Here is a 17,875-nt window from a genome sequence, read left to right on the forward strand (position 1 = left end):
CAAGATAGACTCAAGTGCAGGGTGGATTCGAATAGACTTCGAAATGAAAGGGAGTGCGCGCTATTACCTAGTGATTACTGTTACTGTGAAAAACGATATTCTTCAGACTGATTGTGAAAAGTAAATAGAAATTGTCATTTGACCAGGTGAATATTACGGATTAATTAATATACAGGAAGAAATCGCAAGTTTGCTCCATAACGAAGCAACTCAGATGGTCAAGTTCAAGAGCAGAGTGCTGCTGCCTATTAATTGCTGAACTCCTGCGTAAATAAGTTGATAGTTTTTAGAAAAATCGCAAATGTTGAACTTTCCACAACTTGTTTGAGAGCTATCCGGGAGTTTGTGGCCCGTGTGCAGATAAGTAGGACTCACGGTGTGGTTTTGGTGATGCTTTTGATTTGCAGGAATCGTGCCCCTGGTTTATTGAGCCTCGCGCAGCTATTCTCAGAGGTTTAATTTGCGAGCTATTTATTTCCATTTAAAGCTCTCCAAATTTATCGTAGTTATAAATACATATTCTCTAATAGACAGCTAACGCTCATTATTGAAAACGCGTGACAAGATAGTTCTCCTCACGGGATTTTCTTTTACACTTCCGGCAGGCAGGACCTGAAGGAATGTTTGCTTCAAATGTAAGAAGATTGTAGGCAAGCCTGATCAAAAAAGCCCCCTCACTGCAATGCTTGAGAGATTTAACTTGTCAATGTTTAAATCTGCCCATTGGTGACGCTGACTACAGATGAGCAACAATAGTTGTGACAACCACACTTTTATTTTCGTTCGTTAATATTATATTTCTTATTAAATTGGTTAATCTAATATTTGGATGAGCTAAAAATTCTTATATTAAGCAAGTGGCTATGAATACTGCAGCTAATCAGTATCTCTTAATCACTGTCACGGTAAAGCGAGCAGGGATTTTATACACACTGTGGGAATGGGATTTTTAGCCTTTGGTTTATCAGCAGGCTAGCTGCCAGTATAATGTATTGGCTGTGAAATGTAATCTGAACGAGTCCCGCGGTTTGCTTGTACCATTCCTGAATAAATGTGTTCTGCGTGATGTCAACATATAAATGTGGTACCAGTGGTACAAAATACACATGTCTGTTCCTCAGCTAACAAGCTGAAGATTAAAACAACAATTCAGTATTTGCTTTATTGTAACTTTCTCGCTAGTTGCTGCTCGGACACGCAGATCAAATATGTGCACAGTGCTGTTCTATGGCCACGCCCAGTCAATGGAAAACAGGACATTAAATTGGTCAATTATTGATCAATAGTTGATCCAGGTTTGAGATTAGAGTTGCTCCACCTGCCTTGTTTTAGACAGGACAGTCATCTTTTACCATGCGGGTAGCTGGCATTTTATTTTTAAAAATGGAAACGAAACAAAAAAAAAATCAGGTTTTTTTTAACAGCGGAAGGTCACTTTCCAAATCACAGTTATCAGCAGCGGAAACACAAGTTACAATCCAACACCTTACTTAATCCTATCCTGTCTCTTCTGTTCGGCAAAATGTGGATTCCAATGAAACAGATATACCCAAATTCCCCACTTCCTTATTCAGCAAATGGCCGCGGAAATGATCAGATCTTTTTATTAATAATCAACTTGGGGAGAGCCAACGGATGAGGAAGTAACGGCAACCCAGTATTTTAATAAAAAATTCTGAAGCTACCCTTTTCCCCAAAGATAATTGATTTGTTGGGGAGTTATTCATGTAATGAGGGAGAAGGACAGGCTAAAGGTGGAGATTATAATATATCATATAAAACCCGTAATGGACTGACATTTAATAAAAGAACATACGCAGAGGAAGGCAAAAGAGTTTCAAGTTTGTTTCAGTCTTATCCAAGACTAAACTGAACTAAACCAGTGCCGTGGATTCACACTGTAAACTCTCCTCTTCACATTATAACACATTTGTATATCCAAATCATCTTTTCTCTCTCAGTTTAAGTAGCTGATAAATTAAACAGGTCCAAAAAGAATTGTTGGACACAGTTACTCCTCAGATTTCTGCTTCTGAATTAACATGTCACGTAGTTATACCCCCAACAATGGTAAAGGATCAATTAGTTGCAAGAACTCATTAATACGATTGTTATGCTAACCCATCTTGGAATAACATAGCCTGCATCCTGTAATGTGAACTTTGGTAGTCATAATGTGGAGGTGCCCGTGCTGGACTGGGATGGGCAAAGTCAAAAACCACACAACACCAGGTTATAGTTCAATAGGTTTATTTTAAAATGCAAGCTTTTGGAGCGCAGTGTTGTGTGATTTTACTGTGTTAGTGGCAGCCAGTAAATAGCACGTCATTCTAAAAAGGCCACATTGCAATATTAAAGTCTAACAGTCAATCTTAATAGCCTTTAATTATTAAGCAACAGTCAATATTAAAACATATTGTCTTGACAGATAGGCTGAATGATTTAGGAACAAGAGTAAAGGTCCAGTCTGTGATTGTTCTGTCAATAAATTAGGAAACAAGTTAAATGATTCTTGAACTAAGGCAGTCTGTGGTGGTAAAGGTTAGTGCAGACTAGAGAGCCAATGGGAAAGCTGTTCTTTGATTAAAGCAAGATTCCCATAGGTCCTGCACAATGATGAATTTCATACTTTTCTTCCTAAAGGTTAATTTTCCCATCCAAGCATTCCTACTCATCCAGAAATGATGGAGTTTTAGTTGAGTTTGTTGTAAAATCTCAGGTATTTATGTTTAGTAATTCTGCCTTTTTTCTGTCAGTCTGCATCTCGGAGAGAAGGACTCTCCTGCTCTAACTGTCACACCACTACTACCACCCTGTGGCGTCGTAATGCTGAGGGGGAACCTGTCTGCAATGCCTGTGGACTGTACATGAAGCTCCATGGGGTAAGTAGACATAAAGACCGCGTCACATAGCAGAACCCAAGGCTGTGTAACTCCACCAGGTTCAATCAACAATTAAAGTCAGCGTTACAGGTCAGAGCTTCATTCTACAGAGAAATGAACAAAAAGGACAGGTTTGACTAAGACAAATGCATATCCGTTCCAGGCAGAGTGAGGTGAATTTATAATAGGGAATCAAGAAATGGCAGAGAAGCTAAACTATTACTTTGTACCTGTCTTCACTGAGGAAAATACAGGAACGTTCCCAGAATTAGAGATTCAAGGGATAAGGGAGAATGAGGAATTGAAGGAAATCAGTGTCAGAAAAAAAGGTTGTGTTGAAAAAATTAATGTGACTGAAGGTTAGTAAGTCACTGTGACCCAATATTCTACATCTCAGTGGAAAGAGGTAACAATGGAGATAGTGGATATATTAACAATCATTTTCCAGAATTCTATAGATTCTGGAATGGTTCCTGCAGATTGCAGGGCAGCATATGCCACCCTACTATTCAAGAAAAGAGGTACGGAGTATATTGAAAACTACAGACCTATTAACCTTACATCAGTAGTAAGGAAAATGCTAGAATCTACTATAAAAATGTAATAAATGAATAATAATGATCTGATTGGGCATAGTCACCATGTATTTGTGAATGGAAATTTGTGTCTGATGTGCTGGTTGTGTTTTTTTAAGGCTGTTAGGAACAGCATTGATAAAAGGGGAGTTGATGAACGTTGTACCTGTAGATTTTTAGAAGTCTTTTGATAAAGTCCCTCAGGGGAATATACTTACATGAATTAAGGATTGGATAATAGGCAGAAAACAGATCATAGGAAAAACATCATTCTCACAATGGTGGACTGTGACAAGTGGAGTACTACAAAGAACAGTACTTGAGCTCCAGTTGTTACAATATAGATCAATAATTTGGATATGGGGAGCAAATTTAATAATTCCAGGTAAGTGGGTGACACAAAGCCAGAGGGAATGCATGCTGTCAGGAAGATGTAAGCAGCTTCAGTAGGATTTGGACTGATTTAATGAGTGAGTGAGCAAGAACATGGCAGATGGAACATGATGTAGAAAAATGTGGACTCATTCACTTTGGTGGGAAGAACAGATGTGCTACATCATTCTTAATGGTAATATGTTTGAAAGTGTAGTTGTACAAAGGGACCTGGGTGTCCTGGTCAGTAAGTGAGAGACAACTAGCAGACAGGTTCAGTTGCCAATTAGAAAAACCAATGGTTGATAGTTTTCATTGCAAGAAAATGTCAGTGGAGGAGTAGTGAAGTCTTCTATAGAATCTTGGTTGGACTGTTCCTGTTGTACTATGTGTATTTTTGGTCCACTTACTTTGAGAAGGATACTCTCACCATTGAGGTAGTGCAATGATGGTTCACTGGATTTGTTCCTGGGGTGGCAGGAATAAGCAAGGTAGATGCAGGTAAGATATTTCTCCTGTGTGGGAACCTGGAACCAGGGGACAAATTTCAAAGTAAGGGGGAGCCACTTACAATTATGACAAGCACAAAGCCTTTTACCAAAAGAATATGAATCTTTGGAATTCTTTGCCCCAGATCTGTGGAAACTCAACCCTTTGGTATGTTTAAAGTAGGGATTGAAAGATTTCTAAATGCAAACTATGTAAAGGGATATAAGACTCATGTGGGAAAAATGGCATTAAAGTGGAGGATTAGCCATGATTGTATTGAAAAGCAGAATATGGACACAGGTCTGAATGGTCTATTCCTACTCTTATAAACCTATGTTTAGATATGATCTTGAATCTAGGAAACAAAACATTTAATTAAAATTTTTATCCCTTTGTTCTTTATAGCGTGCTTACTCTTCTTTAGTTTATTTACCTTCCAGTAGAAAACACATGAAACTTCAATTTTTATTGACCAGATTCTTTCAATTCTGTTAATTTAATTCTTAAATTAAAAAAAGAAAACTGTTAACTATTTTATTTGTATTATCCATGTCAGCTATATGGTGTGTTATGTGGATATCAGTATTAATTATAAACCACCAACTGAAAATCTTTCTTGAAGGGACTCATTTGCTAATTCTCCCACATCTCATTCAGAGGTATATAGGTTGAAGTCCCACTTCATATGCTCCAGCGCAAAATTCTAGGCTGATACCCCAAGGCATCTCTAAGGGAGTGCAGCACTGCAGGTGTCACTTTTCCAATGAGATGTTAAAGCAAATTCTCTCGGATGGACTATTTCAAAGCAGCATTGGAATATTTTTCTTAGTGTCCTAATCAATGTCTATGCCTCAATTAGCACCAATGAAAACAGGTTATCTGGCCGTCATCACATTAATCTTTGCGGGAGTTGACTGTCCTGAAATCGGCTGTCATATTTCCTGCCTTACGCAGTAACTGTGTTTCAAAAAAGATACATTTTGAAATCTCCAAATTGACTGTAAAGTGCTTTGGAATATTTTCACATCATAAAAGGCAATAATATAAATGCAGGTTTTTTCTTTCTTAATAAAAATCACATTCTGATTTGAATACAAATAGAAAAGGAAAAATGTAGATCCTATACTTTCTACTAAGTCCAAAAGTAAAGAATATGCTGACTAGGTTCTTGCGCACATATAACAGCATAGGCAACTGTTCTGTGACTACGTTTCCCAGCGATATGTTTACTCCCGTGTCTTAGCCCTCAGTTCAGCTGTGAGATGAAGTTATTTGGCAACAAGGTAATTTAAATTCCACCATTTTGTTCCTGCTTGGATACTGAAAGTGTGAGTTACTTGCTACCAGTTGGAACATGAATTAAGTTACACTATGAGGTCATATTCAGTTCAGATCAGTTTGCTCGATGTTTAATGTTACTTTCTTATGAAAATGGTGTCCAAACTAATTCAATGTAAATTTTCGAACTAATAAGAATGCTTTGAAGTTATGAGGTTGCATTTCTGTTCTGGTTCTTTTTCCCATTGTAATTATAAACTTCCCCCTTCTTAAAACGAAATATTTTTACTTATCAAGCCCTCATTTCTCTTGGCAGATACCACGACCTTTAGCAATGAAGAAAGAGGGAATTCAGACCAGGAAACGCAAACCAAAGAATGTGAACAAAGACTCCCCTTCTGCAGGTAAACAACAGCCTCCAGTATTGATATTTTTATTACGCAATCTTTTAGCTTTTCTGGTAAAGCCTTCTGAGTCATAAATAGGGATAGGTAGAGCCATCAGTGCAATAATGCCATTATTACAAGCCAACCTGTGAATCTTTTCTAAAATACTTGTTCCATATAGGTATTCCACCACTGCAGATTTTGAAGACAATTGTGAGAGACTTTCATAATTCATGATCTAAATATTACAAATAATGAAGAAATATTCAAAGGGAAGTGGGAGATCCTAGCACAGATCATTTACTTAGATCAGAGGACACTGACAGATTCCTAGTGTTATGGGGATGTTTTTCTAAAGATCCATGTACTTTCTCAGAATCTTAAATGCCTTGAAAGCAGTAGTTTGTTTTAAATTAACTGCAAGTTTTTATGTATTTCTGTTTGAGGGAAAACAAGAAGCATATGAAATAATCTAATAAACAGGCTTAGAAAATGGGGGACTGTGCACACATGAAACTAATAATAAGACAGGTAGAGTGCTGTAGTGATAAGCTTCAAAGACCTGTTTTCAATTTTTAGAAATGTTCTTATGTCAGTGGGGAATAAACCAAGTCATTCACAGGTGGAATGATACTTCAAAATAATAACTCATAATATTCAATTACATCCTCCAGTGGGTATTGTTTCTTGTCCTTTAGAAATGTAAAACTCTGCTCTGAACCTTCTTCATGATTTTATGAATGTTGCCAATTTACTTCAACTAATCTTTCCTGACACATGCAAAGCCAGAACTAAATAAATACCTTATTTCATAATGCACTCAGCAAAGGTTGTTCATAATATACACACCTCCAGTGTCTAACATACAAGGCCTAGGAAACCATGAATGAGACTGAATAAGCTCTTAAATATTCCTCATACATTTATTTTTTGCCTGACATTTGGAAGAAAATTGTTAGTTTATGTCAGTATAAGTCATCAAGAATGTGGACATGATTAATATGGATTTTAATAATATTCATAATATCCCACAAAATACTTTATAGAAATCTAAATTTATCAGTTTTAATAATGTGAGCCACCTTCCTCACAGTTTATGAGAATGCAATGCTTTAGAGTTTAGCAATCCCAATTCACAAGTATACAAATGCACATACAGTTGGACAAAGTTATTTTCTCTTTCAACTATACACAGACTGATTTCAGGATGTATATTTAAATAAAATCTGTTCCAACATGCTTTACTTCAAGTAAGTTACTGGGCTACATTCAGAAAATAAATTGAACAAATGAATCTTTAGTTTTCATTTCTTAGGAAAGGTTTTTGACTCAAAATGCTCATCTTATCAGTTGCAAATGTTGATTGATCTGCTACTCATTCCTAGTATTTTTAGTTTTGTTTAGTTGGACTTAGTAGAGAACTATACTCATAATTAATACTGATTCATTGTGCTTTCAGTAACACACCTAGTAGTCTAATAAAGTACTCAACAAACATCATTTCCAAATATTAGATAATCAGTTCAGAACACATCACAATATTTTCCCATAGTAATATCTTGATATACCTTTAAATTAAAGTCACCATTGTCCCACCACACCATAGGGCTGCTTTCTCTCAGAGAGATACAACTGATGGTAATTTAACCTGAGGGTCACCATGCCTCAGGTGACAGGAGAGGGTTTTTTTCATTCGTGGGATGAGAACTTCACTGGCTAGGCTAATACTTATTGTCCATAGGGCAGTTAAGAGTCAACTACATTGCTATGATCTGGAGTCACCTGTAGGCCAGACTAGGTAAGAATAGTAGTTTTCTTGCCTAAAGGACATGAGTGAATCAGAAGGGTTTTTCCAACAATCGACAATGGGTTCATGGTCATTGCTAGATTCTTACATCTGCTATGGATTTGAAGCTGGGGCCCCAGAACATTATTTGAGTCTCTGGATTAAGACCAGAAATAGGACCACTGGGCCATCACCTCCTCAATGGTTGAAAAGGAGAGTCCTTCATGTGGTGGTGTGGGAATTGAACTTATGCTGTTGAGGTCACTTTGCATTGAAAAACAGCTGTCCAGCCAACTGAGTTAACTGACTCCAAAATGACCATTCAAAGCGCTGCTCTCTTTCTCAGCAACGTTTCTTATCAAAAGCCACATCTTACTGAACTTATTATTGAAATGCGTTTATTTTAGTTCTTATTTTGTTTGTGTTACTATGATGCTTATACACCTCTAATGTTTCTATTCTTGTCGTTAAGTACCCTTCTCAAGTGTGCCATCCACCCCTAGTAGCACTGCTGCTGGAGCTTTAGAACTTATCACACCAAAGACTGAACCAGGTCTTTACTCATCTGCGTGCAGAATTCAGAAGGTCAGCTCACAGGTAGGGTGTGTGAATGGGGAAAAAAGGGTGATTTTGTTGCACTATTCACAGAGAGGCAACTAAATCAATACTTTCCATATACAAATTGTGCTTCAAGCAGTTAAGTACATGTAATAAGTGAAAACCCCCACCCATGTTTTGAATTCTGCATAGCACGTTTCCAGGTTCCAGATACAGGTCATCATCATCTTCAGCAAAGCTATCTGTCTCCATAATGGTACAATGGGGTTCTCATCCAGTAAGGAGATGAAACTGTTATGCCTAAAACGGGGGCCCATAGCTGGATCAGGTTTTTTTTTTACTGTGGCTTTTACTCTGAGAAAAACTCCTGATTCATTCTTGCTTGAAGGGGTCAATCTGTGGTCCATAATGATACCTGCACCTGCTGTCAGCTTGTGGATTGTCTAAATCTATTTTCAGGGGTATTTCTTGGGGATATTCTCTGAGTGACTGGGAAACACCCTCAGACATCCCGTAACGTATAGTTGGCTTATGAAGGGGGACCAGAAGGTTTGCCATTATCCCCACTTTAGCCCTCCCTGCCCCAGAGTCAGAGTTCACCAGTGAAGCCTTGAAGCAGCAAAAAATTTGAAGATTTAAATTCAGCCTCACTCTCAGATCCTGAACAATGTCTGTGCCTGAATTATGCTGCACAGTAAGAAGAGTACTCATCTCCTAATGGTGGCATGATTACCTGCCAATTCTCCCCCCCCCCCCCCCTCCCCGCAACTTTCTGAACTGCTTTCATTTAAAATGGAAGTGAGCAGGCTATGGTAAAGTTTTCGAGATTTCACATTTTTAACTTCCAATTTGTTCCCAGACATGTCTATCTCTGATGGTTAAAGCATCCTAACCCACCCTTAATTCATTAGGAAATAAAATTAGCTGAATTTCCATTTTGTGTGAGCTCAGATCTTTGTATATTTAAAAAGAACACTTCTTGGCAAAATAGTTCTTAAGTTAATAGGATTTGAGATTACTGCCAAATTTCTTTGGGACAAGTGGTTAATATTGTGAGATACTGATATTGCACACCTATCATAACATAGACTTGCCAAACATTATGTACGCTCTACTTTAACAGCTCCCATATCCTTTGCTTCCCAGGACACTTCAGTGACAGGTGACAATAGCCTTCGCTTCAGTATTCCATCTCTAAAACTGACAAACCCAGGTGAAGCAGCCACGAGTAGAGATTCCAAGGGAGGCAAACCTTATCCCTGGGGCAACATGGATCTAGTCTGACACTAAAGTGACCTCCAAAACAATTCTCCAGAAGCTACACAGATGGAGTATGCAACTGAGATTCAGTTTATCAGAATGAAAACTGGAAATGATAAAAAGAAGATAAGAGAATGCCAAGAAAAAAAAATCAAATGGAGTGCTGGATCATATTGTGTTATAATTTTTAAAAATTGAGTATGCAAAAATTATGTCTTAATGCCAAGGCTAAGCACCACTTAAATTCACTCTCTAGGTGACCTTGGTGCAATTCTGATCCAACATTGTTAGTAATTAAGTGCCTTTTTCTTGGACCATCACTTGCTTTATGCCTCTGGCTTTCCACTTGATAATGGATATTTTGGCGTGTACTTCCTGGACAGTTGCAGCTATGGGACAGTTTGAACAGACCTTGCCTTGGGTAAAAATACAACAGCATTCATAGAGAAATTATTTTTTCGTAGTGTAAGTAGTTCTAGTTCTATATTGATGGCTCAGACTAATAATAAAGGCAACTTATTAAATTCAAATCATCTCTCAGCTATTAGTGTCATGCCTGTCTATTGGATCAGTTAAAATTGAGTATGGACTGTCAGTCATTGAGTAATCTCTTAACTGGAAACTATTGCATTCTACTTTCCACAGCCCTTGCAGTATTTACTTTAGAAAGGATATTAGAGCATTAATATGCCATTGTGACTGGGTTTTCTTCATAGTTTACTTGTATGTGTGTATGTGCTGGGGCCAGTGTTTAAGAGGGTCAAGCTGACAATCCAACATTTTTTCACTGACATTCACAGAACAATAACACACACGCTTTTTCAAGAATTCTCTCCTAGTCTCACTGTTATTTTTACATGGCCTGAAACTTAAAAACAGAGTCCTGGCAGTATTTTCTAAGTCAATGCTAAACATACTCTCTCACAATGAAAAACTGACTATGAGCCTGTTGCACACTACTGTTGATGAATTTAACTCCCTGCTACTTTTGCAAAAACCCTTTTACATATTTTTAAGGGAAGAAGGCTTCACTATCACTTCCAAACATCTAATATTCTATATATAGTTTTTAAAAAGTCTCTGGAAGCGTGGTGTTACTGCACTTTTGACAGTATAAGCTGGTGTGATATGACTGATGGTTCTTTCCACTTGTAGCCTGAGGTAGCTACACAGCCTGGCATGGGTAATGTTGTACTGAAGATTTCAGCAACTAACAGACTGAAAATTTCCATCATTCAGTGTGACCTGAAGTCAGGCCATACCAACTAGGCTTGAGCTATCTTCAACCAACTGTCAAGTTCAGTAGAAGTGTATGAAAATTGAGGAATGGAGGAACCATTCAGTTATAATATGAAGCAGTGAAAAAGACCCAATCAAACAACAGCAATAATATTTGCCTATAAAAAAACTCCACAGGCCTGGAAAATGTAGCAGAGTATTGGACACCTCAGGGACACAAGGTACACAATCCTTCATTCTTGACTCTGCCAGAGGGACTATTATAATTTGCCAAGAGCAGAAATGTAAAACCGTGTAATATGGAAACAAAGCTGTGGTGTGGTAATATGTGGATTGAAAGGTGCACACAATTATACTCTCCTAGAGAGCAAGATGCTCTCTGTGAATAGGGATAAATTGAGAAGAGATTACATATGGGGTCACAAGCCATCGGTATATTTGTAAACTAACTTTATTGTATGAACTATCTCTTTATTATGGGCAGGCATTTTATAAGCTTCACATAAAAGGCATTGACTAAGGGAATGGAAAATTTTGCTCCTGCTGCAATGCCTTGGAGATGTCTATAGACTCCTGGCAACATTTTAAAGTTCAGTGAACTATCAACTTTTATTCCTTCCATTCCTGAAACCTATGACTACCTCAAAAAATGCTTATCCATTATCCAAAGAAGTCATGTTATTATTGAAGCATATACACCATGGATGGAGTACACTAAAGATAATCTAAAATCACAATTCACATGATCTAACTTGCTCAATATTATCCCACCTCTAAAAAATTTAGTAATGCATTAATATGAATTTTTAAAAACTGATAACATTGTTTCTGCTTTTCATGGAAACAAAATAACTCCTACTGACCTTGATCTATACAGTCGTTTGGCACATTGAATTTTTCAAGTATTTTGCCTCAAACTCAGTTTAAAATGGCTTCCCCAATATGCACTAGGGTGGGAATTGACTACATTCAGAAGGGAGTGGAGTTAAGGGTACTGACTACAATGAAGGCAAATTGCAGGCTAAAAATACTTTTAATCACACTATAACTTGGCTTAATGTGATGTTGCTGGTAGTAAACCAATTGATATCAAGATTTCACCTTAACAAAGGTTTATCAAATACAATCTTTTTAAGGTTAAGCTTGGGATAGTGGGCTAGCTAAGGCAACATGAAGGTAATTTTACAAACACATGCCCACATTGGAGAAACGTGTCTTATCATTTCAAATGATCTCAGATGAATATAACTAGAGAGATTAAGCCCTGCATAGACATATGAAGTTAACAGACAGCACCTGTGGAATCATATCAGCACAGTTTCATATTTTAAGGAGCCAAATTTCCATAAATATATGTGACAGGGTCACATTCATATTTGCTTTGCTCTTTCTAGTTAATTGAGGGATAGACAGAAAGAGAGAGAAAAGACAAACTGGGTTGAAGAAGTGGTATTGTGAGGTCATTCAGCAATTACAATGTTGCTTGAAATAACTCACCTCTGAAGGGTGGGGTTAATTGCAAATTTGCTTGAAATTGCAGTTCAGATGCCTTTAAGAGAGCAAATATTTATTTAATCTAAATACTTCACAAAACATGCATTGCACTCTCAACATGTGACTGGATGATGTATCTGATAAATTAATTTTACAGTTTTTGATATCAGTGTTCATGGTTTTTAAGGAGCGTAGCAGACAGCAACTTCCTACACCTACTTGTGGAAATCAGGAAGTTACTGTTTGATAGGTCCTGCACTCTACATCTTCAATGGCTTCATACAGATAATGTCTCACATATGTGGAAATGTAGGAAATTGAAAGTATTCCCACTTGATTCCTCAACACCTGTCAGAAAAAAATATTCAAGTAAAAATATGTTTACTAGTGTGATAAGTATTAAATATAACCTCACTGACAACCAACATGCTTCAGCTTTTCATATAATTAGAGATTTAAAACAATTAAAAAATCAAATAAATACCAAGTGCTGGAGGAACTCAGCAAGTCTGGCAACATCTGTGGAGACAGAAACAGAATCAATGTTTTGAATACAATTCAAATACTTTTTCATTTATTCTTTCTTTTAGTTAATTTCATTTCTCTATTAATCTGAGCACTATTTCACTGCAAATTATTTGACTTTCTGTGTATGATTTGCATTGAATTAAGTTTTTAACTTATATCCCCTGATTTAGAGTACATGAGTTTCAGTAAGGATTCTTCATTGAATTGTTCAGGAGACATATTATTACTTGAAAAGCTCATACAGGTTCCAGATCTCTGGAGTGCATTTTTGACTCTCCAATAACCACATATTACAATGCACAAGCCTAAGGAAAGTCTGCAGGCAAATGTAAATGCTATGAATGGTGCATGCTGTATTTTCACTGCTAACTACAAATTCCGAATCAGTGAGATATGCTAAATGCAAGCTAAATAGATAATGATAGTACTTGTTGTCACACAAACCCAGCTGAAGCAAAGTGTTCATAGTTTGATATGGTGTCTTCTTAGTTCAGTTGGGTTAAGTGCAGAATTATATTATTATCGGGCCTGTGCCAGTTCCTCCCTTTCAACTGAGCTATCTCAGACAACCCTTACATTCTTCCTCTTCACAGATATATGAGCTGCAATGACCATTAGGCTTCTCATTACACAAGGGTAAAATCTGCCAGTGCCTAACCTCCATCAGATGACTTGCTGTATGTGTGAGTATGTAGCCATTGATGTGAAAGATTCTAGTGGTGCAGTGATAGTGTCCCTACTCTGAATCAGAATGTTTGGGTTCAAATCCCACCTGTTCCAGAGGTGTTTTTGTAACAACTCTGAACAAATTGATTCAAAAAGATCTAGCCATTGATATGTGTCTCCTATTTCAACTGAAGCAGCACATTAAGAATAGGGGTAGGCCAATCTTCACTGATGGTCTTCCTATGGCCAAGCATTGACTGAATCTAATCGTGAGGTCTCACACCTGAAGACTGACTATTTTGGGGAAAGCTTGGATAATATTTGATGCCTTTGCCTCAGGCGAGACCTTCAGGACACAAAATGAGAGAATTGAAAAGGTGAAGATAATTAAACATTTTGAGAATTAATATAGAAAACATTGAACCAGATTTTGCAGACAGGGAAGCTTTATGGTACCTGTTTATGATCAGTTAAACATGGAAGTTCAAAAATCAATGTCAATGCTTCCACTGAGAGAACTCTGCAGTTAGAAATCATCAGTGATTTAAATTGATAATAACTTGCATTGTGAAATGATTGCTTCACTTCCAAGATCCTTGAAATGTTATGCCTTTTTGAATGAGGTGAAACTAGGTGCTTAACTCAACACTAAGTCCCTATTTATTGTTGAACAATCTTTGTTTCTGAAAAAAAATGAAATTTATGCCTGTAAAGGGCAAACTTTATCCATTCTAATAGAAAAAAAATCCATGTTTAAAAAATGTAAATATAATTGTTAAAGTTTATTAATGACATTTCAGCTTGGCAGGTGTCCCAACCTTTATATCATTTCCTGTAAAATGATTAGATGGAGGAGGATAATCAATGCTTTTCTCCAGTTCTCACTGCTGTCCTTGGTGTGCTGTCCATGAGATTCCTTCAATGCCAATCTCTCCTTAGACTCTTTTTAACATCACTATTGATGGATCGCAGAGATTTCCCATCACTGGTGTTGGCAAGAAGTTGATGGTGGAAAATCCCTAGTTAGTTGATTTAATTAATTTAATTTAATTAATTTAATTAATTAGTTGATTTCTTTTGGACTGCTTTATCTGAGGTCAATATTGAACACTGCTATTTACTGCTGACCACAAAATTCAGACCATCATATTAAGAAAGGGCACTTACAAATCATGCAATGAAAGAAGTGATTTGCTTCTTTCATGTGTTTATACTGTCTAAAATAATGTTTTTAAACAATGTTAGTTAAAATCAGCAATTAGCAGTTACTATGTAATAAATTACATTTTCACACATAATGCAATATTCAATAACACACTGATAACAAAATGATATGAACACTGTTGACAAATTCTACGTGATACTTTCTGATCAGAAAGTTTTGCGAACAATCTTTAACACTGTAAGATGGCTTCATAAGGTTTTGTGATTACTAATGGAATGTGATTGCCAGACATTATTCTATGTAAATGGAGCCACCAGTCATTCTCACTATCTCAGTTACTATATTTGCACTGGTGATTAAATCCGTTGGAGTGTTGATACAATCATGCTTGGACACTGATGGTATCTGGGCAGCAGAAACCGAATACAGGATTTCCCTCTATAGAGATTGTGGGATAAATAAAAGCCCTGTGATTGTAATGTAATAAGTTGCAGGATATTTGGAGGGTTGATTTTAGAATTGGCTTTATGTTTTTGGCAGCTCTGCATCGAGATTTTGTAGGCTTCTACACAAACTGATACTCCACAGTTGTTCCCTGTTAGCTTGCATTTCATCAGAATGCATTTATTGTATTAAAGATATTTATACGATATTTTGAATGGTATGTCATTGTCACATTTTGTAATGTGTGCAAATCAATCTCACAATGTTGTCTGCTTTGAGCGGCAGCAGACACATTTGAAACAGCAAAATGTTTTGACTAAACAAAGATTAAATGCTTGATTTAGTTAACAAAAATTAATCTTTGTTGGTTTAAAACTATATTTCTCCACTTGAACATCTTAAACCATTGTGTACTATATGTCATAACTCTCATGCTCTTACAAAACTGCATCCCATATACATTACCTGGAGCAACATCTGATAAAATATTATTTTTAAAAATGGTTGATATTCAATATAGAATCTGATGGTCATAATAAAATTCAATGTACACACAAATTGCCAAAGCTGGCAATGGTAAAGTTAAAATCTGGTATGTACATTCACTGTGTTATTTACTACCATACATCTGGGAGACTACTACTTAATATTAATGATTGAGTGAATTGTAAATATGTTCTTTCTGTGTGATCCCAATGTTTTTGTAATTGGCCAAGAAAGAGACACATTTCCCCTTTCAGCCATGTTGGCTAATTCATGTATTTAAACATTCTCAGTTGCATGTGACAAGATCAATTTCAGGTTAGTAGACTTTTCACTTTTGGTTACAGGACTAGCAGACTTTTAAAAATATTTTTATAATTTTGCAGTAATTGGATCAGTTTACTGCAGTTGAAATTTCCCAAGAAACCTCTGCTCAATAAATCGCAATTAGAATTTAGCAGATTCACTTGATTATACCAGTTTCTGATATTTGTGAAGAATTTCTCATGCATTTGTTCAGTCACTCCATGGAAATGCACTGGCGTTATCAGGAAACTGCACAAACACTTGATAAATATGGGACTGCCTGTCAGTATTGGCATCTTAAACTTGGATGGTAAAGTCCTAGACTGATGGTTTTGTCCCTAACCTAGAAGTTAATGCATTTCTTTGGCCCTACCTTTACTGAAGTTCAGAAACTGAGAGGACCCAATGAGGCCAAATATTCTTTGCTTTATGTACAAGAAATATTTGGTAAGATTTTTTTCCAAGGAAAGAAATTATTCTTTTAAATGCTATTTATTTTGAATTATATTTATTTAGTGCAGCTTAGCATTCCTAAGGGTTAATATGATATTTACACTTCTCTAGGAAGGTATATTTCTACAGACAATATATCATGCTAGACACATGAGTAAATTCAGTAGAGTTTACATTATGGTAGCCACAAATGCTTTCCAAAATTAGCATTTTCAGAGGGAAAAGACAAATATCCATCTAGGTTACAAAGATTAGAAAACTTTAAAACATAGTCCATTGTAAAGTTAATCCAAGCATGCTTGATACCAAACTAATAATTTAAAGACTTCATGATGGTATTCAATTTACTAGTGAAAGAATATTTCTAGGATTCTAAAGACGGTAAGGGAACTTTGGAAATTGTTTGTACATTTAAGAATCATTTACATTCTTTGAAATTAAAAAAAAAGTTGATTGAAAATTTGAGATGGCCAAGTAAAAGTTATTTTTCCAATATATTAATAATTCACTGATTCAGCTGGTGTTCTAAACACTTTGTCCACATTGCAATATAAGATAACCAAAGACTAAGCAACCTGAAGAGCATCAACCAAAATAACACAAGAATGACTTTGAACACCTGAGATGGAGGCAATCATATTCAGAGCAACACAGCATTGTGCAAGAGAAATAAGAGTCTGTGTATGAGAGATAACAACATAACTCCATGCTTTAATTTGGTTCAAGTTTAGTTGAAAATAACCCAAACTGTGTTATAGTGGCATTGCCTTTATTCATATTTCAGGAGCTTGAGCTTGTTCCTTTCATTCCCACATTTGATCTGTAGACCCAGATGAGTCAGTTACCAGGATAAGAATGCTTAATTTAATAATGTAAACACTGAGAGCCAGCTCACAATATCTCATGGGTTCTGAAATAAACCAGCCCATGTCTCTTAGTAATCATTTAATACTTCATTGTGAACTTAGGTCATATATTTTTTCTCAATCTCTTTGCATTATTAAATATCCATTTGTTATATATCTGCCCAATGATTCAAATCTTTTTGCTTTTACAATATTAACCTCTTTAGCCAATCTAACCAAACAGTGGATGATTCGTAACACAATGTTTCCACGGTTATGGCTCAATCAGTTCCTCATATGTACACAAAGACCAATTAATGAGTCATACAGTTAATTCATTTAAAAAAATTCTTGTTGGTTTGCAATCACACAGCACTATCACTATTGTATCAGTGCATGGGATGTTTTCAGAATAAAATGACAATTAGCTCTCCGTTCACACAAATCAACGGAAAGAAATTTGTGCTAAATTCATAGCAATGAAAGCAGTACTCCACTATGTATATGCAATGTAGTAAATTAATAAATCATTAAATAGCTGCTTGTTCTAATAGATTTTGTATCTCCACAAACCTTGTATTATGAATGATTTACCTAAGATTCACTTCTGACTGCTAACGTCTGCCGCATATTGTTGCAGAGTTGCATGTGTTATCCACCACGGGT

At 36.3% G+C, this 17,875-nt stretch overlaps 1 protein-coding gene across 2 annotated transcripts in view; it reads left to right on the forward strand.

Moving 5' to 3' along the window:
• Nucleotides 1-16,824, forward strand: part of LOC122563662 (transcription factor GATA-4-like) — a 32,009-nt gene extending 15,185 nt beyond the window's left edge. Inside the window, exons 3-6 of one of the 2 annotated variants that reach the window (XM_043717696.2) lie at nucleotides 2,757-2,882; nucleotides 5,913-6,000; nucleotides 8,241-8,353; nucleotides 9,473-16,824. In XM_043717696.2, the coding sequence (XP_043573631.1) occupies nucleotides 2,757-2,882; nucleotides 5,913-6,000; nucleotides 8,241-8,353; nucleotides 9,473-9,610 (465 nt within the window). In that variant the 3' untranslated portion in view covers nucleotides 9,611-16,824. Of the gene's footprint in view, nucleotides 1-2,756; nucleotides 2,883-5,912; nucleotides 6,001-8,240; nucleotides 8,366-9,472 lie in introns of both variants that reach the window. The other variant, XM_043717695.2, reaches the window with a different exon arrangement.
• The last annotated feature ends 1,051 nt before the right edge of the window (nucleotides 16,825-17,875 follow it).

The sequence above is a fragment of the Chiloscyllium plagiosum genome, unplaced genomic scaffold, assembly GCF_037043375.1.
Source record: "Chiloscyllium plagiosum isolate Xiang-an unplaced genomic scaffold, Cpla_swu_hap1 HiC_scaffold_30, whole genome shotgun sequence".
NCBI lineage: Eukaryota > Metazoa > Chordata > Chondrichthyes > Orectolobiformes > Hemiscylliidae > Chiloscyllium > Chiloscyllium plagiosum.